At 48.2% G+C, this 21068-nt stretch overlaps 1 protein-coding gene across 2 annotated transcripts in view; it reads left to right on the top strand.

The window, feature by feature from the left end:
- SHANK3 (SH3 and multiple ankyrin repeat domains 3) overlaps window positions 1–21068 on the top strand; it is a 663543-nt gene that overhangs the window by 551154 nt on the left and 91321 nt on the right. For both annotated transcript variants that reach the window (XM_067548257.1, XM_067547515.1), the window contains exon 16: window positions 9389–9471. In XM_067548257.1, coding sequence (XP_067404358.1) covers window positions 9389–9471 — 83 coding nt within the window. The remainder of the gene's footprint in view (window positions 1–9388; window positions 9472–21068) is intronic.

The raw sequence follows: 21068 nt of genomic DNA, 5'->3' as shown, positions 1-21068 counted from the left end.
TTCTCGTAATGTGTTAACCATTTACTACCTAACCTTAACTGTATTTTAAATTGATTATATATGATATGAATGGTTAAAATATAAACCAATTATTTGTATTACACAATTGACAAACAAATATAATTTGTTTGTAAATATATAACTAGTTTTAAATCTTATTCTGTCTTATCCTTATTTTATGTACAGGGAGAAAAAATATTGAAATAATGTAGAGAACAGAAGCAAAGTTTAGAGGAACTGGAAAGAGAAGAGGAGGAAATCTTTTCTTTATGAAGCTAAATAGATTGAGCTTTTTTGTTTTCTAATCCTTTAATCATTTTCATGGCTCTTATCTGAATCCTCACCAATTTATTAACATCCTTCTTGAGTTGTGGGCACCAGAACTGGACACAGTATTCCAGCAGCTGTTGCACCAGTGCCCAATTCAGAGATAAAATAACCTCTACTCATACTTGAGGTTTCTCTGTCTATTCATCCAAGGATCACATTAGCCTTTTTGGCTACAGCGTCACATGGAGGCTCATGTTTAGCTGATTATCCACCATGACCCCTAAATCCTTTTCAGAGTCATATCAAAGAGAAGATGCTGTGATCAGGGCTTTCTCTGTGGGGGGACCTAAAATAGCCCAGATTTGTTGACTTCCAGGGCACATTGCAAGGCCTATCTGTTTAGCACAGCTTTCAGGGAGGCAGAGGCACAAAAAAAAGCAAAGGGGATGAAGGTTTATGGTAAGAAATCAGAGCAGAGAGTTCTCCCGGGTGAGGCTGTTGCTTGATCTGGGCAGCTTGCCAATATTTGGGTCCTTCCCAAGCTCTTTCCATTAGGAGGAGAAATTGATGGGCATTCCTTTGGTACCATCTTGTTTACATACAAAAAATGTACAAACAAAAGGTTTGTTTACAGTTTCCAAGCCTGCAGCTCCAGCTAGTACTATGCCCTAAAGAAACACTTTATCTTGGCTTCCTCCCAGAGCCACACTACCTGTGTTTCTCTTGCTTTCTGCACTTTTCCTGGTTCTTTCCACGCATTCTCAGACAGCTGCAACCAAATCAATGTGCTGCATTTGGAATCAGTCCCAAGGAAACCTCTTGGATCACATGGTTCAGCTTCTACTCAGGCTCTGCCATGCAGCTCAGTGTCTTGGGCAGTGGCTTCTATTGTCTCAGCTGTCACTAAACATAGGTGTACTTAATTGCTCCCTCATTTACGCTGAGTAAAAGGTGGCTAGCATCCCCATCATGAGGTCAGCGATTGTCCATAGATCAAGCACAGTTGTTGGTAGCCACCAACTCCTTCCAGCATAACATTACTTAAGTATTTATAAGACTACATATGCATATTTATGTGTCAGTTTTTGACTTTGTTTTTGTTTGTTTGTTCATGGAATCTTTGTCCTTTCATCTTTAAGTCACGAAGACTTGGTTACCAAATATCTTTGCCAATATTAAACAGAGACAGTCCTGGCCTTAGGTTCACTAACTTGATGTCCATATACAGTCTTTCATTAGGGATAGTATTTGATGCCAAGTTAAAGTCACCCAACTTCCTTAAAGAAGCCTCTACCTGCCTGAAATTCCTCAGAAAAGTATTCCGGAAAGCCAGGCTGGCTTTGCGCTATGGAAATGTAATGGGCCCTGGAAAGAGTAATAGGAGAACCTCCTCAGTTACTGCTACCCCATTGATTAAATTTCATCGTTCCCTTCATTGAATCCCTCCACTGCTCCCTGTGCTCACCATCCATAGCACCGCCTCAAGCTGGAGGCAGCTTTGCAGAGATCTGCTTCTTGAGCCCCCTTTTTTACCACTTCTTGGGTTTTCACAAAGTGTGTGGCAGTGGTGGCTGTGTACCTGAGATGCCAGAGAGTGCAGATTTACCCTAACCTGGATGACTGGCTAATCAAGGGCAAGTCCCAGTCTCAGGTCCAGCTCAGCCTAAATCTAGTAAAGGCCACTTGTCGCCACCTGGGCCTAATGGTAAACGAGCAAAAATCGACATTATTGCCGGTTCAGCGAGTAGAGTTCATTGGAGCAGTCCTTGTCCACCCAAGCCAGAGCCTTCCTCCCAGAGCCTGGATTCCGAGCCATTTTTCACTAGGGGGGTGGTGAAGCACTGGAATGGGTTACCTAGGGAGGTGGTGGAATCCCCATCCTTAGAGGTTTTTAAGGTGCAGCTTGATAAAGCCCTGGCTGGGATGATTTAGCTGAGGTTGGTTCTGCTTTGAGCAGGAGGTTGGACTAGACACCTCCTGAAGTCTCTTCCACCGCTGATCTTCTTCTATGATTCTGTGATGTCAGAGCTCATTAGGCACATCCAAACCTTGCCCCTTACAATGGCTCGTACTTGCCTCAAACTACTGGTACATATGGCAGCTTGCACGTACGTGTTATGCCATGTGCACCCAATTCTCAGGCTGCTGCAGTCATGGCTTGCCTCAGTATATACCCCAAGCAGACACAGTTTGGACTGTGTGGTATGGTACCCCCCACAAGTCTTGTTGTCCCTGAGCTGGTGGTCTGACTCTCAGTCAGTGATGCAGGGCATGCCCTTCGAAGGGCTAGTTCCCCCGGTTACCCTACTGTTTGATGCCTCAGATCTGGGATGGGATGCACGTTTCAGCAACAATCTCAGTACCCAAGGGATATGGTCACAAGAAGACTGCGACCTCCACATAAATGTCATGGTGCTTAAGGCAATACATCTGGCCTTCAAGGTATTCCTCCCCTATCTGGCAGGAAGAGTAGACCAGGTTCTAATGGACAATACCACCGTGATGGTACATCAACAGGCAGGGAGGAGCTCGCTCGTTGGACCTATGTCAAGAGGCTATGCATTTGTGGAACTTCACCGTTCAAAACAATATTCCTATCATGTCGTCTCATCTCCCCAGGGCCAGGAATGCCATAGCGGACCTCCTCAGCAGGTCCGTCTTACCTCACCATGGTCAGTCCACCCAGCAATGGCCAACATGACCTTCAGAAAGTGGGGGTCTCCCCAAGTGAACCTCTTTGTATCCAGCCTGAACAAGAAGTGCCATCAGTTCTCCTTGATCCACGGGCTTGACGAGGGCTCACTGTCCAATGCCTTGCCACCAATACCACTGATCCAGAAGGTCTTGTTGAAGATCTAGAGAGACAAGGTGTGATAGCTCCTGGGTGGCCACGTCAGCGCTAGTTCAGCACCGTGGTGGAGCTGTCAGCCGCCCCATCCCCCCCACCCACCCCCCCGCTGGAGGTACTGCATTGGCCCAATCTTCTGTCCCAGAACCTCGACCAGCTTGTACACCCAGATCTCGTATCCTTGTACCTGACAGCGTGGAGGCTCAGATGGACAGGCATGCTCATCTCATGTCCAGTAAGTCCTGATGGGCAGTAGAAAACCCTCCACTAGAGTGAAGTATCTGACCAAATGGAAAAAATTTGCCTGCTGGGCATCAATCCAGAAAATCACACCTCTCCAGGCACCAGTCCAGTCTAGACTAGACTACTTGTTGCACCTTGTTGCGCCTTGCAAGGTCTAGTTATATCAACCCTAAAGGTCCACCTGGCAGCCATCTCGGCTTTTCACCCTCTAATCCAAGGGAAAACAATTTTCTCCCACTACATGACAGCTAGGTTCCTTAAGGGCCTAGAGAGGCTTTATCCTCAAGTTCAGGACCCATTACCCCCCGGGATTTGAACCTAGTTCTATCAAGGCTCACAGGCCCCCCCACCCTGAACCTTTAGCTACCTGCCCCTTATTGCTCCTGTTCTGGAAAATGGCTTTCGTGGTAGCAAGGGTTTCCGAGATTACAGTGCTCACTTCAGAGCCACCTTACACAGTGTTTTATAAGGACAAGGTCCAGCTGCATCTGGCCTTCTGACCCAAGGAGGTGTCTGTTTCACAATAACCAAGACATATTTCCTTGTGTACTTTCCTAAACCGTATAGCTCTAATGAGGAATGTAGATGGCACAGCCTTCATGTCAGGCAAGCCTTGGCCTTCTACACTGAAATGACAAAACCCTTCTGGAAAACTACACAGCTCTTCATTACGGTGGTGGAAAAGATGAAAGGCCTACAGGTTTCTCTCAAAGGATCGCCTCATGGATAACCGCTTGTATCAGATTTCGTTATGAGCCAGCAAATGTACCTCCACCGGAGATCCTCACAGCCCATTCCACTACAACACAGGCGTCTTTGGCGGCCTTCCTAGCACAAGTACCGAACCAAGACACCTGTAGGGCTGCTACTTGATCCTCGGGCCATATCTTCGTGTCCCATCACGCCATCATCCAGCAGGCTCAGAACGACGCCAGTTTCGGCAGAGCAGTGCTGCAGACAGCACATCTGTAAACTCCGAGCCCACCCCCAGAGATACTGCTTGTCAGTCACGAGAGTGGAATCAGCATGAGCAAGCACTTGAAGAAGAAAAGACGGTTACTAACTTTCTCTTACTGTTGTTCTTTGAGATGTGTTGCTCATGTCCATTCCATCACCTGTCCTCCGTCCCCGCTGTCAGAGTTGACGGCAAGAAGGAACTGAGGGGACGCAGGGCCGGCAGCGCCTCATATACCAGCACATGAGTACAGGGCTCCAGAGGATGCCAGAGCCGGCCCTAAAGATACTGCTAAGGCAAAAAAATTCCAGTAGTCATGCATGTGGGTGTGCACACACCTAGGATGGAATGGACATGACCAACCCATCTCGAAGAACAACAGTCAGTAACCGTCTTATCCCTTCTGGCCTTAAAATCTGTGATTCTCTTCCCGAAAGATTGCACCTCACTTTTGTCTGGTTTTAGTAGGGGAGGAGATTTCCTCACTGGATATGGGTTTGAAAGCTAAGGAAGCACTTATTTTATTTAGGAGAGGATGATTGGTGCAGTGAGTAGGCCACTAGCCTCCTGGTATTTACAAGACATTTGATAAAGGCCTGATCTGCAGCAGACTCTGTGTTGCCTTAGGCGGGTCGCTTACAGCTAGAGTCACAAAAGGGGATCGGTCCAGCACCACTGATATTCACAAAATCCCCACTCACCTTCTGCCTAACCCTGTGGTGCCTACATCTGCATACGCACCTACGTTTCCGCTTGCAGAAATGCAAAGCCACCGAAGTCTGATGCTGTCGCCCAGCTAATAAGCAGGTTGGTGCCCTCACTCGTGCGTAAGCCCTGGCAGGATACTCAGACAAGGCATTTCCCAGCCCCCAATGTTGCCTCTGGGCCTGATCCAGTAGGTGTGCTCAGTGCAGGTCTAAGCCACACACAAGATAGCCATGGCAAGCAGGTCGGGAATACTGAGAGCTGGCTGTCTGTGTCCCAGAATGCCCAATAATAATAAGGGTTAGGGCACTCACCTGGGCTGGGGAGGCCTGTGTTCAGATCTGCTCTCTTTGATTATTTACACAATGTGGAACAGCTTCTATAGGAGAAACTGAGCAAGACCCACCCAGAATAACCCCCAGCCTGGTGGCTCAGGCACTCGCCTGGAATGGGGGTGACTGGGTTTAAGTCTTTGCTCGAAATGGGGCAGAGCAGGGATTGGAAAACACGTCTTCCACGTCCCAGGTGAGTGCCGCGACCACACAGCTATTGGCCATGTGGGGCAGGTCTTGCTCTCATTTTTCCTGTGAAAGGGCTGACCTGGTGTAGGTGCCGAACTCCAGGAAAGGGTTCTTGTCTGACAAGCCCGGTGAGGTGATGTGTCCAGATCCATGGGAACTTTTGGCACCTTTGTGGATCTGGGCCCTAGGCCCCATGGCTTTCTTCTGCATTTCACTCCTGGCTGGTGCGGGTGCCGTCCCGCTCAGCTTCCTTGCTTCTGAGAATCCCTTTCTGCGGCACCTTACAATGCGTGGGGCGCCTGGGTGCCTGACGGGGGCTGTGAATTCCATGGGCCAGACGAGCATGTTGGAGTCAGGCCTTGCAACACCCCTCTGTGCATGGAGCCCATACCCGCTCTCTACGCCAGCCCAACAGTACTTGCTGGCCTCAGAGGGTGGTCTGAGGATAAATACATTAGTGGGGAGTTCTCAGGTACTGCAGGAATGGGGTCAGATCAGTGCTGTAGAGAGATTTGTTTGTGAGCCTCGTCCACCTCGCCTCCGCCGCTGCAGCTCTCGCTTGTCCCCATGTCTACCCTTAGAAACTGTGTCGCGTGTGTATGTGCAGCGTAGTGCATCTGGGCACTGCTGTCATGTGTGGCCTGTGTGCTGTCTCCCCTGCTGTCCCGCGTGCACGGGAAGCACTCCCCATAAGAACCTGCACCTTGCAGACCCTCGTCTAAAGTGTCCTTTGCCAGGAGCCCTGCAAAAACAGGGCAGCAATCAGGCTGCTGCCTTCCATGCTGACCAACGCTGCCTCAGTGTCCCCTTGTGCTCCACCACCAGTCTGTGCCCAGCTGTGATCTCCCGTCTTAGATGTTACGTTCCTTGGGGGGCGGAGACAGTGCAGCCGACATCGTTTGTTTGTTTGTTAGTTTGTACAGCACCTAGCGTGGATGTGTGGGTCCATGCCGAGGACTCCGAGGTGCTGCAGCGCTGCATGTAATACTAACTAGTGGTGCTGCTGCTACTAATGCATCATACAGAAGGGCCTGATGGTGTCAGGTGGGATCAAAATTTTATAGGCACAAATTTGGTGTGACCCACGCAAGTCAGGGCTTCACCGGTCATGAGTAGTGCCCCGTCCTAACCTGCTGCAGGCAAAACTTTGCATGCCTGCAGGACGTGTATTTGCCTGGCATAGATGGCTAATAGTGCGTGTATGCGTGTGGGAATGTGTGTAACAAGCCATGGCCACAGACACTGCAATCTCCAGCTAACTACATACAGGCAGCATGGGAATAAGATGTATGGACGTCTCCTTCAGAAACCCGGGTGTTTCCCCAGCCAGCTGAAACGGCTGTTCCACTGAGTCAGCTAGCAGAGAGGGTTGAAAAAGACTCTTGTCCAGCCCTTTTACTTGGCATAATTTCTTCTGACAGTGAGGACGTTTCCACAGCTCAGATGGCTGCATCATAATTCCACACTGAGAAGGTGTCAGTGCTCAGCGCATTGTAAAAGTGCCTGGCTCTCCCAGGAGAAATGAATATGATGTAATTCATCCATAGAAAACTTTGTCTCAGGTTCTGGATATTTGTCCACGCCCTGGGCAATTGCAGATGGATTAAAACCACATTTCTGGCACCTCCTCCTGGCTGCAAGTTTGTGTTTGCAGTTCAGTCCTTGTAGATGGTAAACCCATTAGTGATGCATCCAGATTTGTTAGCGCCAAATCCGTGAAGCGTCACCTCAGAAGAGACAGAAGGTTCCACAAGGTGTAGATAGTACCTGACCTGTATTTACATAGTGCTTTGCAACATAGTGTCTAAATGCTAATGGAGCCAAATTGTCCAGGTAAGAACCTGTACGAACCATGGCAATGAGCTGAACATACCAAGCCAGAAGATAACCATGTAATCAGGCCTGATCAACCCTGTGTTGAAGTCTCAAGTGGGTTCTGTAGCTCTTCCCAAACAAATGGCAATGGAAATAGCAGATTCCTTCCCCACATTTGTCACTTATTTGTTCAGTGCTTATCCCTCCTGTGGGCTGTGGTTTGTCTCTCTGTGTGGTTACCTATATAAGAGCTAGGGTATTATTATCATTGGTCAATTGATTATTACGGGACGGTTGTAGCAGGACCATAGAACTGTATGTCCGCCATGAAGGGGCTGTGGTACAAACGTCCCCAAGCTACTGGCCGCTTTGATTACGCTCAGTGCAGCATATAAAGGGCCAGCTATCGATTCCAGCCCCCGCCTGTAATGGCTTGAGGTTGTGCAGCTGCCTATGCCATGGTACCAGCTAAGTGCCCACTCCGTGTAACTTGAAGAATAGCACTTGGAATCCAGAGCCTTTCACTCCAGAAGTACAGCGCTCTCTGTACTCCAGATGTGGCCCACAGAGACGGCTGTGCTGGCGATGGCACGTGAACCCAGCTAGCATAAAATAGCCCGAATGGAGCAATTCCACTGGCTCACTCAGCAGTGAACCGAGGCGTGCTGGATCAGCTGTGGTACTCAGTCCATGCAGTGGAGGGCAGCAGGACATAGACCCAGCACTTGGGCCATGCTGGGGGGTGTGTGTGTGTGTCCATGGGCTGTGTGTCTCTGAATGCAGTGCATGCATCTGGGTGTGTTGAGGGAGGGTGTTTCTACTGCAGTGTGTGTGTGTGTGTGTGCGTGCGCACGCTCGGTATGTCCTGTATAGGCATCTGTCTGTAGCGCTACCTTCTCTCTCTGATGTGCGTGATCCAGGCATACGTGTTCCTCGATGGTTTATTCATGCAGTGCCTGCAGGCTTCGGCTCTTTGTTTCTCTGCTGCTGCACTCTGGGTGTACCAGTCTGAATGGCTACACACATGTAGTTGTGGATTTGGGACTGGCACATCTCCTGTCCTCTCGCTGTGCCTTTCTCTTTCCGGTTTGGTGTGTAAAACTCTCTCGCTGTACTGCTGAAAGGGACTGAGATCTCTGATTAATTCCACTCTGATGTCAGACATGCGGCTCTGCTGGGAGGGATTTACAGGGCTGCATTTAAACTCTCGTTCGCTGAGAGAATCTTTCTCTGTCTCTTCCCTCCCCCCTTCCCCATCTCTCTTAAAATGTGTAGACATTTTCCTGTTGAAAGGGTCGCCAGCGCTTAGGGTCGGTTCAAAGCTTTGCATTTGATTCTCTCTCCTGACCACTGGATATTTTTTCATTCTTCTCATCTCGCTGCCGTTGAGGACAGAGAGCGCGGCTTTGTTAGACTAGGACAATGAAATGCCCCCCGCCCCCTTTTTTCTTCTAATGACAGACCGTTACTTAGCAACAGGGGGGAAATTTTAACAGAAGATCAGAACATCAGGATGAGGATATAAACTGTCATTCTCTCTCCAAGGAAACTTACTAAAGAGCCACTTTCCCTTTTGTCAGGCTTCTTATTTTTTCATACAAGAACCAACGGGAAAGTCTGAGAGAATCCTCCCTGATGGCTGGCTGGCTGCCTCCTCCTGCATCTCCTCTGCTCAGGCACCTCACTCTTCAGTGACATGCTAAGGGCATCATTTAAAGGGAAGCCCAGTGTGGGATCAGTAAGCTCTCTGCATACACATGCAGGTGACTGAGAGGGGGATCTGTGGGCAGAAGGGGGAGCCAGGCGGCTAGGGCTGACCCCCACCTGCACAGGGAGGGAAAGGAGCTTTCGCCTTTTTGTTCGGACAGTGGGCAAGGGAGGGAGGGCGAGAGATTGTGCCCAGCTCCTTGCTGAGAGAGATGGTCGCTCAGAAGAGGTCTCCTTGTGAAAGCCAGAGAGGCCACCTGCACCTGGCAGCATGGTGCTGAAATCTAACCCTAGCATCATTCTCTTGTGCTCTTTCCTGCCCAGTGACTACATCATTGAGGAGAAGACAGCCGTGCTGCAGAAGAGGGAGCATGAGGGATTCGGCTTTGTGTTGCGAGGGGCCAAAGGTAAGGGCTGCTTCTTTCACTAGTCCTGGGGCTGGGAGGGAAAGCTCCATGGCTACACTTTGTGCTGGTGCTCAGGCCCCAGTTCTTGCTGGCTGCACTGGTGTCACTCACTGTCAGCCCTTGGGCCCGGTACAGCAGGGACTCTCTCCCCCCCGGGCTCACGCTGAAGCACATTAGAGTTTGATGCTGTGTCTGTGCCTTGTCCATGCATTGTATTTGCTGGTAAATGAGCCTCAGTTGCACACTGAGTGGTATTTCTCTAATCGACTGTACCATGCACAAAGCCCTGCACGCCGAGGAGTTTGCACCTTCAGCCTATTGCATGTGGGCAGTGTGCATGCTCTGTGCCTGTGTGGTACAGACAGGGAGCCCTCAGAGCAGGGCCCGGGTGCAGCCTCAGGCTGCTGTATAGCCCCAGCCCCCCCCGTCACATGTTGACTGTGAATGTGGAAGTCCCGTCACTACAATCCTGGCTGTATTGGGGCATAACTCCAGGTTGGGGAAAATGATCGTGATGATGTGCCTCTGTTCTGAGGGCTGCTTCTGTCACTGTGCTGTCCCCACGGCTTCAGCCCCGCCTGATCATGGTGTCCCTGGTGGGATCAAGGGGACATTTCCAGTCCCCACCTACTGTCTTTGGGAATTCCTCGGCTCACGCTGTCAGTGTGTCCGGCCCACGTTGTGGTTATTGTGGCTCATATTACTAGGAAATGTTGCCAGAAAGAACCCTCTGGCACAGAGCGTGATTGAGCTCATATATTTGCATTGGATAATCAGTGTCAGCCCCTGAGCTGGGAGCATGTGGAAGGCAGGGGACCCCTGGTTAAAGGGCCATTTTTTCGCCGATCTCAGGTTGAAGACTGAGACAGATCCCGTAGTGAAGTGTATGAGGGGCAGATCAGTCTGGGAGAACGTGGCCACAGTGCTATCTGTCTGTGTCCCCTCCTGCTACACAGAGGACACGGTACCCATAGGGAAGGCTTGGCAGAGTGGCTGCCAGCTTCGAGTAGGAGATCTTCTTTTCAAGACCTTGGTGTGGGTGGAGACGCCTCTGATGTGAGTGTGAGTCTCACAAGTGATTTCCTCCTAGCATTCATTGATTGCCTTTTTCTGCATGTATCACAGAAGGGTTTTGTGTGCAAGTGGATGTGGCTGTCAGTACTTGTACATGTGTACTCGTGTGTGTGTGTGTGTGTGTGTGTGTGTGTGTGTGTGTGTGTGTGTGTGTGTGTGTGTGTGTGTGTCCCCTGCTCACCTCTGCTAGTCTGCAAATTGTGTAGTGAAACTTCCCAGCACTCAGCGTGGCATCTCCCTTTCTCGCTGGTTCGGGTGTCCTGGGATTGTTGTTACTCCCATAATGATCAGATTTTCTCCTGTTCTCTCAGTCTTTCTCCTCAAGTTTGTATGCTCTGTATGTTCTTACGTCTGCTCGTAGCTGGAGGAAGAGACCCCAAGTAGATTAGACGATGGGAATGTAGCTCTGGGACTCTGCAGCCAAAAGAGTCGTTGTGGGATTTTGGGTGCAAATCTGGTTTAGAGTCTGTATTACTCTGGGGGCCATAATGTTGTTGTAGGAGGCCATGGGGAGGAATATGGCTTTGGGAGGGTCGTGGAACTGAAGGTGGCTTTGAGGGCAGGCCGTAGAGGGGTGCAGGTCTCTCTTTGATTAGTGGGGGGTGGTTGAGGTGCACTTGAGAACCCGTCACCCTACCGTGGCCACACACTGTTAATCGGAGGCATCCTTGACCACTCTCTCCCCTTCACCTCCCGCATAAAGCTTCTGCCAAGCAGATCCAGCCCCTCCTTTACCACTTCCAGAAGCCTTGCCCATGCCCAGCCTAGACTGCAGGCTCCTCTCTCTGGGTAACTTGACTCACCCCTCCCACCTGTAAACATAGACCAGCCCCCACCCTTCCTGTGCCACCCCTACAAACGATGGTTATCACAATCAGTAGAAAGGACATTGCCCACTCCCAGCATAACTGCGCGCACAGACAAGTTCCACAGGCCGGCACTGATATCCGTTCCCCCCACTGCAGCCATAATGTTCTTATTTATTTGCCTCCTCATTGTGCCAGGTGCTGTACAGACAGACAGGAACGCATGGTCCCTGCCTTGGGGACTTTGCCATCCGAGTGAGGACTAGGCATTTAGATGGATAATGACAGCGCCCCAGCTACATGAATTAGCATAAAAAGAAATAGAGGGTTATAAGCCCTCGTGCCTGAGGGCATGACCCAGCCACTGAATGGCTGCCTTGGGGAGAAGCAGCCCATTCGGTTCTTCCAGAATTATTCCCCAAGAGGTTTTGGCAGCTTCCTATGAAGCAGCTGGTTCTGTGTCCTGTTGGAGCTGGGCCTGGGCTGATCCAGTCTAGTGATTGCTTTGTTCCTGTTTCTCTTCAAAATGCTGCTGCTAATCTCTTCTTTTCCTGCCTCTCTGCCCATGTCATCTGCTTCCCTTCACCGGCTCTATTAGTATCAGATTCAAACCCTTGTCCTCACCTTCAGGTCTCTACCCAGCTCCGCCTCTGCTTTCTCTCATCACTCGCTGCTTCCTGGCCCAGGACTTGCACTCTACCAACTCTGCTTCCCTCCGTCTCCCTTTCTGCCAGGAGCACCTCCACCTTTCCTTGTTCTGCTCTGTGCCTAGGACAGCCTCCTTGATCCCATAGGCTGTACAATATCCTTCTCCTCCTTCCAATCCCAGCTTTGTGTGTCCGAGGCCAATCCACACACTTGCACCAAACTAATTATTGAAAAATAAACCAAGGACAATGAAAAGTGTATCTAACTGGGTGTATCCACTGCAGAGTCAAATAAACTCACGAGGGAAAGAATGGTACCATGCTTCTGATGCTGGCCTGGGATTCTGGAACCATAATTCATAGATTCCAAAGCCAGAAGGAACCATTGTGACCAGTCTGACCCCTGTATAACAGGCCACAGAGCGTCCCCACAATAATTCAGTTCTGTGCCTCGTCACAGACTTCCTGGGTGGCTTTAGGCAAGTCTCTCTGTGCCCCACTTCTGTAACATGAGATGATACCCCCCGGGGGTGTTGTAGAATAAATCCATTTAAGATTGTCAGGGGCTCTGGTACTACGATGATAGATATGCCTTATTTCATTATTCTGCCCCTTCCTAACCCACTGATCTCTGTCTTTTGTCATCTTCATCATTTGTGTGAAAGGGACTTTCGGTCTAATGCTTGATACCCCATGATTGGTGGTTACAGCCTTTGGGGGGTTGCAAGAAGCATAGCCACAGTGATGAAGCAGCACTTTCCATTGCGGGACGTGGACCCACGAGGAAGATAGAAATACTCCAAGTACGGTCCTCACAGCCGGGGAGATAGCTGCTTCAGAAGTCCAGTAGTGAGCCATAGCCCAGGTGGAATCCCTTGGTCTCGTTTGTGATCATAATTCTGGGACAGTGGGAATCAGACTCATACCTGCAGCTCATGGAATTAGCAAACAACTGATTGTTGTAAAACTGCCGCCATCCTCCATTTAGTTGTGGGTGAGACACCTGAACTTACTTGAACATCTTGGGTTCATGCTTCTGGCTCTGCTTTATCTGTGAGCCTCTGCCCAGAGGGGTAGTAGACTTGTTAAGGAGTAGGTGTGACCATGCTCCTTTCACTGTACAGGGCACCTCACTCTCAATATGGTCTCCTTTGGCATGTGATTTCTAGAATGAAGTAAACACTGGAGGCTTCTTAGTTACAGGTTAAGCCCCCTGCTCCCTGAGATTCCTCTCTCGGCTGACCATTTATCCAGTCAGGTTTTGGAATTATGGACAGATTGCTCTGCATGGGTTCGATTGTTCTCACCAAACTCTTCTGTGCATTTGCTGTGGATCTCACAGCTTCCATGGCAACCTTTTCAGCTATCCTAGGTCATTCTAGGCTCAGCCCTCACCTGGTGGCATGGTGTCACACTCAGATCTGAACTTCGTGATGGGACTGCGTGTTGGAGATGTGAAAATGACCAACCGCTTCTTCCTCCACACCACCACCTCTTCCAGGCTGCAGCCAAGGACTCCCCTCCTGCCCAATGAGACTGATGTCCTAGTTTAAGTGCATGCCCTAGGAGGTTGAAGGACACAGCAGGATTCCAGACATCTGTGGGGCTGTATCTACACTGCTGGCAAGGGGTTTGATTCCCTTGCTCATGTATACATGCTCGCACTAGTGCTCATCAAGCTAGTGCAAGTAGAAATAGTCATGTACCCACTGTAGCCTGGATAACAGCAGCAGAGGTACGACTTAGCCACGCCAGGTACATACCCACCCGTTTCAGTTGGGTTTGTGCTCACCATGGTTCGGCCGTGCCCCTGCTGCTGTTACTTTGCTCCTGCATTTACACTGCTCTTTACACTCACGCTAGCTCGATGAGCGCAAACATGACCCTGTGTACAGGAGCAGAAGAATCACACCCTTAGCTCATCGTATAGACAGCGCCTAAGGCAAGAGATGTTGCTGCTTTCCCACATAACCACTCTGCCTAGGGATTAATAGATGAAAACAATGTTTTCATCTTGGAGGTGGGCTCTGCATAGTCCCACTTCTCAGCTAAGTTTCCCCCAGTGCACAAACTTGGAATATGCTAGAAAGCAAAGTTCATTAGGGCACCTCCCCTCCCCTTCCTCCTCTTCTCCTGCAGAGTTCTGAGGGTGTAAGAGGGGGACTGACCCCAGGCATCAGTTAGTGGATCCTGATGACTGAAGGTGCAGTGAGCTCAGAATTTGGTCACTTAAATTCATGGCTGCCCCTTTTGTTTTTCTTTCTTCTTCCCCTCTGGGGCCTATTGTTGTGTATACTTAGAGTCTCCATCAGCTTTCCTTTTACAACAAAGAAACAAAAAACATGAGCGAGAAGACAGGAAAGAGTGCCGTTAGTTGTGGGCATTGTATAGATGAGCAGGAGGCCCACATCAGACCTCTTCTGACCAATGGAGGCTCACCAAGCTCAGTCAACTGTCTGTTACTGTGCAACCAGTCTAAGAATCATTTAAGAGCATCTTACTAGAAGCCCAAATGACACAATCGAGGAAGGCCATACTGGTTAAAAAACTAACCTGGTTTAGAGTGAAAGCGAAAGCAGGTGTAAGTAACTAACTAACTAACAAATGGAAGAAAGGGGAAGTTGATAGTAATGACTATAATTCAGAAGTTAGGAATTGTAGAAAATTGATAAGGGAAGCAAAGGGATAGAAGCAGAAGTTAAGATCAGCATAGTTAAGGCAAAAAGACGAAGTTTAAAAAATATATTAGGACCAAAAAGTATTCTGACAACGTTATTGGTCCATTACTAAATGGAAATTGCAGAATTATCAATAATAACGCAGAAAAAGGCAGAAGTGTTCAATAAATATTTCTGTTCTGTGTTTGGGAAAAACAGATGATATAGTCTTATCATATGGTGATGGTAACGCTTTTCCATTCTATTAGTATCTTGGGAGGATGTTAAACAGAATTTACAAAAGTTAGACATTTTAAAATCAGCAGGTCCAAATAACTTGCATCCAAGAGTTTTAAAAGAGCTGGTTGAGAAGTTCACTGGTCCATTAATGTTGATTTTTAGTGAGTTTTGGAACACTGGTGTACTTCCAGAAGATTGCAAGAAAGCTAATGTGCCAATTATTAAAAAGGGAAAGTGGGATGGTGTGAGGAATTATATGCCTGTGTGCCTGACATCAATCCCAGGCAAGATAATGGAGCAGCTAATAACAGGACTTGATTAATAGACTTAAAGGAGGGTAATTTAGTTAATGCAAATCAACAAGGTTCATGGAAAATAGATTCTGTCAAACTCATTTAATATCTTTTTTGATGTGATTATAAGTTTGGTAGATAACGGTAGTAATGGTGACGTTAGACTTCTGTAAGGCATTTGACTTGGTACCTCATGACATATTGATTTATAAAACCAGAATGATGTAAAATTAACATGGCACACAGACATGGATTAAAAACTGGCTAACTGATAGATCTCAGAATGTAATTGTAAATGGGGAATCCTCATTCAGCTGGTGTGCTTCCAGTGGGCCTCACACATTTTTATCAGGGACGTGTAAGAAAACAAAATCATTACTGATAATGTTTGCAGATGATACAAAAATTGGGGAGAGGTAAATAATGACGAGAACAGGTCACTTATTCAGAGCAATCTAGATCACTTGGTAAACTGGCGCAAGCAAACAATATGCATTTTAATATGGCTAAATTGAAATGTGTACATCCCAGGAATGAGGAAGTTAGGTCATACTTAATGACTGGGGCTATGTCTACACTGACGGCGGCAAAGTTGCCGCTGTCAGATCGACTTATCTGGATCGACTGAGCGGTCAGTGAAGACCCATTCAGTCGATCCAGAAGTCGACGCTTTTAATCCACCCCCGCAAGTGGTTTAGCGTTGCGTCGATGGGAACGCGATTCCCATCGGCATAGTGCAGTAAAGACGGCACGCAGAAGAGAAGCACAGCAGTTGATGGGGGTTACGCGAGCTACTCTGCATAGTTTGCATAAGTCCTGTTGACTGCCACCGAATCACTGGGGTAAGCGTAGACCAAGCCTGGGAAGCTGTATCCTGGGAAGCAGTGCCTCTAAAAACTATTTGGGGGCCCTGGTGGATAAACAGCTGAACATGAGTGCCCAGTGTGATGCTCTAGCCAAAAGAGCTAATGCAAGCCTGGGATGCATACACAAGGGGATCTCAAGTAGGAGTAGAGAAGTTATTTGGCACTGGTGCAACCACTCCTGGAATCCTGTGTCTGGTTCTCGTGCCCTGGAGGGTTGAGAGAACAGCCAGGAGAAGGATTACAGGATTAGAAAACATGCCCGACAGTGATAGACTCAAAGAACTTAATCTATTTAGCTTTATGAAGAGAAGATTAAGAGGTCACTTGATTACAGTCTATAGGTATTTACATGGAGAATATATATTGAATAATGGGTCTTTAATCAGCAGAAAAAGGTCTAACATGATCCAATAGCTTGAACTTGGAGCCAGACATATTCAGACTGGAAATAATTCAACAGTCAGTGTAATTCATTGTTGGAACCATTGACCAAGGGCTGTGGTGAATTCTCCATCACTGGTAATGTTCAAATCCAGATGAGATGTGTTTCTAAAAGGCACGCTCTAGGAATTATTTGGGGGAAGTTCTATGGCTTGTGTTGTACAGGAGGTCAAACTAGATGATCACCATGGCTCCTTCTGGCCTTGGAATCTATGAATCTGTGACTTTTCAGAGATCCTTCCTGTCCCATGAGGGAAGGAAGACAGAAGGCAAAGCTTGTTGATGTGAATACTGCCTACTTAAGTGGTGTAAGGTAGAGGAGAGGGTCTGAGGTTTCAGAGCCCCAGCCCAAACATCTACACCGCAATTTTTAGCCACGCAGCCTCAGCCCTGTCAGCTCAAGTCAGTTGACCCAGGCTCTGAGACGCGGTGCTGCGGGTGTTTTATTACAGTGTGGATGTTCCCTAAGTGTCTGTGACGTGCACTAAAAGTTCCCTACTGTTCTTTAATCTATTCCCATTTCAAAGCGGGGTCAATCAAAGTGGACTAGTGCAACAGCAGCATCCACACAGATACTAAGTGCACTGCAGGCTAGCGCGCTGTCCTTCTACACCCCAGCTTGCTGCAAACTAAGTGTTCATACAGACGAGCCCTAAGTCACTGGTAACTTGGGAGGAAATGATCTTGAATGCTGTGAAGCAGTGTCCTGATGGATAAGGCACAAGATGGGGTACTAGCTGGGGTCTGCTGCAGACGACCAAATCACATTAGGATGACCAGCGCCATAAGCACTTGTCTATAATGGGTAGAAAAACAGCTCTGTGATCCTGGGGGATTTCAGTCTGACTGACATATGCTGGAGGTCCTTCTGGCATTCTGCCAGTACTAAAGCATCTTCAGGATTATAGATGATCATTCTTCTTTGAGAGATTTTGCACATATACATTCCACGGCAGGTGTTTTGTGTGGCCAATGCACTCAAGTCAGAGACTTTTGCCAGTAGTACCGCTGGCAGTGCATGTGCTCCTGCTCTTGTGCTCTCAGAAAAGGACATATTCGCCGCCTCCCTCTCAATTCCTTCTCACTATCCATGGCAAGAGTTGAAGCTCCCTGTAGCATTTGCTTTGGTTAGCCAGTGTTTCAAAGTTCCTATAGATAGTAATATTACTGATAGTGATATTTGGTGTAGTGTTGTCAGTTTAGCTCGTTCTAGTATTTACTATAGGTGTCTGGTGGATTTATTATGAAAAACTCCCCAAATTTCAAGCAGTGTGCAATGTGCAGGGCTGTTTTCTCTGTTATGGATAAGAACAAGAGCTGCTTGATTTGCCTTGGTAAGGGCTGTGTGACAGACAGATGCCCTGTTCGCACCTCTTTCCTCACCAGGACAAAAAACGCGAGGGATTTCTACCTCAACGTTCACCTTATGAAAGAGGCGATGCATTCCACATCGGAACCGAGACCTGTTCGCGAGATAGCAGATTCAGAGTCCACAAGGAGCACTCCGCCAGCTGCCCATGATTCAAAGCACAAGTCAAATGAGAAATGTTACCTTTCTCCCCCACCATCAACCTCTTCAAAAGTGCTCCAAGCATTCTGATGATGACAAGCACTCAAAGCCTTAGTCTTCTCCTAAGAAGATTTCTGGTAAGACCTCCAGTATGAATCAAGACACCGCCAATCTAGACTTTCACCCAGTCCATCTGAGGCAGCACTGTTGATTCCAGACCCTTTGGGGCTGTTGAGGCCAGGTTCTTCAGCCTTTCCAGCTCCCTCTTCATTGTTCCAACTGAATGTCATTATCAGCACCAATGGATGGATACTTACCTAATTTGGTGCCCTCTACTCTGCAGGCCTTCTTGTTGGCAAGGGATCTTCCGTGTTTCCCCTTACTAGGCTTTCCTTGCTACAATCAGATCCAATTAAAGCAATTTCGGTGTCTTTGGCACCCCTGGAGCACATGGCGCTTCTGATGCACTGCCAGCACACCTGGCGCTATCTTTGACACTGGCACTGCCGGCACCAATCCCTTGATCAGTGTCCCTCCCATCTCAAGCCTCAGTTATGTTGCATCCTCCGGTGTCTTCCATAGCCAGACACCCTGGAACCCCACAGGGGCCTGCCCCTCCCTATTCTGAAGAAACCTACAGTTCTCCTTCAGATTCTGAAAGAGAAGAATGTGTGTCACCTTTGGGGTCTTTTAGCTCTCTTTGTAGACCTCCTTACCAGGGTTATGGGACCAGGACTGGTTTTCTTATGAAGAGGCTCCGGCATGACTCAGACAATGCAATATTCTCTATGGCCTTACTAGTCTTGGGCTGCTCCGAGGTATTCTGGACATCCATCACAGTCACACTCTAGGAGGAAGTCCCTTCCTCCTCTAGTGCAGGAAACTGCTACCCAGGATCCTGCATCCACTGTTCTGGATCATATGGAGGAAGGAGAAATAATAAAGGATCCTCTGGATGTTTACTCCCATATTTCATTATCGTCTCCAGATGAAGCCATCACTCCAGAGTCAACATCTTCCCCTGCCATCCTCGAGAGGACTTCAGGGTCTTCCAGGACCTCCTGAAGAGGGTGCCACTTCACTAAGAGAGCATGAGGAACTTGAGCAAGAAAACCTGCACAGTCTCCTTGACATTTTGCAGACTACTGCCCCGTGAAGCGTTGCCTTTCCCATCAGTGAAGCCTTGCTGGACTCAGCAAAAACTCTGTTGACAGACCCCAGCCTTTATACAACCTATGGCCAAGCAAAGGGATAGCACGTCCCTCCACAAGATTTTGGTTTTATTTTTAAATACCCAGTTCCAAGTTCCTTGGTGGTCATAGCTAATAAGCGGTCTCATCAATCACATCCTACAATTACTCCCAAAGTCAAAGAATTCAGGAGACTGTATTTACATGGCTAAAAGGCTTTGTCCATTGCTGGTCTTCAGATGAGTGTGGCTAACTATCAGGCTAGCTTGTCTAAATACATTTGTATTAATTTCTCAGTGGTTTCTGAGTTTCTTGCCTAGTGCTGGAGGGGTGAAAGGAACAGTTTCTGTCCAGTTTTGGAGGGCATCTCATGGCCTTCAAGCAGCCATTGAAGCTGCTGATGTGGCCTCATGTTCAGTGGCCACAGTAGATTTCCAATAGGTGCTCTTCCTTGTTGCAGGCTTTTGGCATTCTAAAGGAGCAAATACAAATTCAAGATTCACCCTTTGATGGGTCTGAACTATTTACCAACCAAACAGATGATGCTGTGCACACCCTGAAAGCCTCCCGGGCAATGCTTCATTCAGTAGGCGTTCATACCCCAAATACAAGGAGGAAATGGGTTGGGCCACACCCTTAATATAAATCATCTTTCCAGGAAAGGGCACAGGGTTCCTCGAAAAGAAAGCCAAGACCTCCTCAACATTGCCAGCTGCCTTCACCTACAGTAGGCCCTTCTCATCAGACAACTGCAGCCTTAAGCAATCATTCTGATTGCTCGATGGAGGACAGCACACTAACCATGTCACCTCCCTTTAGAACGCACTTTCCAGTGTGACGTTCCCCTTGTGCAATCTGGACTGGTGTATTTCTATGTCACCCCAGTCCCCCACTCCTGGAGCACCTCTTCTTCTGCTCTGCTGTGTGAACCCCCACTCCTGAGCTGTTCATGCACAACCTCCAATGTGTAAGCTGCTCCCAGGTAAGTAAGTGAGTGCTTCTAGCCAGCCACTCTTTGGCTTTATGCAACAGGATGACCCCAGCCAACACACCCAGTCCCAGGTGAAACCCTAGGAATCTCCATCTTGCAACGTTCAGTTATGCCCACTGAACAATGGAAGCTCATATAAGTTTGTCAATTTAACAAAGAAATTGATACGCACCAGCCTTGTTATTCCAAATAGAATCTCCAACACACGTCAAACCAAACACACTGCTTTAGATAAAACAAAAAAACAAAATCCTTCTGTAGTTAATAAATGTAAGTGATTATAGAATCATAGAATATTAGAGTTGGAAGGGACCTCAGGAGGTATCTAGTCCAACCCCCTGCTCAAAGCTGGATCAACCCCAACTAAACCATCCCAGCCAGGGCTTTATCAAGCCGTGCCTTAATAAACCTCCAAGGATGGAGATTCCACCACCTCCCTAGGTAACCCATTCCAGTGCTTCACCACCCTCCTAGTGAAAAACGTTTTCCTAATGTCCAAACTAGACCTCCCCAACTGCAACTTGAGACCATTGCTCCTTATTCTGTCATCTGCCACCACCGAGAGCAGCCTAGCCTCATCCTCCCTGGAACCCCCTTTCAGGTAGTTAAAGTGAAAAGTGAAAAGTTATAAGTGAAAGCATAACCAGTCAGATTTGATCAAGAGCAATAAAAGCAAAACGCATTCTAAACTAAGCTTAACACTTTCAGCAACCTTACAAACTTACGTGATTCTCACCACAGGCTGGCTGGCTTCCCTTCAGCCAGGCTCTCCCCTTTGGTCAGCACTTCAGTTGCTTGGTTGTGTTTGTAGATGTTTGTCGAGGTGGAGGGGAGAGAGCATGGCAAATGTCTCCCGTTTTTATAATTTTCCTTCTCTCATCT

The sequence above is a fragment of the Emydura macquarii genome, unplaced genomic scaffold, assembly GCF_026122565.2.
Source record: "Emydura macquarii macquarii isolate MOO-44397 ecotype Brisbane River unplaced genomic scaffold, CSIRO-AGI_Emac_v2 contig_6, whole genome shotgun sequence".
NCBI classification, from domain to species: Eukaryota; Metazoa; Chordata; order Testudines; family Chelidae; genus Emydura; species Emydura macquarii.
The sequence above is the reverse complement of the archived record's forward strand: the minus strand, read 5'-3'. Positions and strand labels throughout refer to the sequence as shown.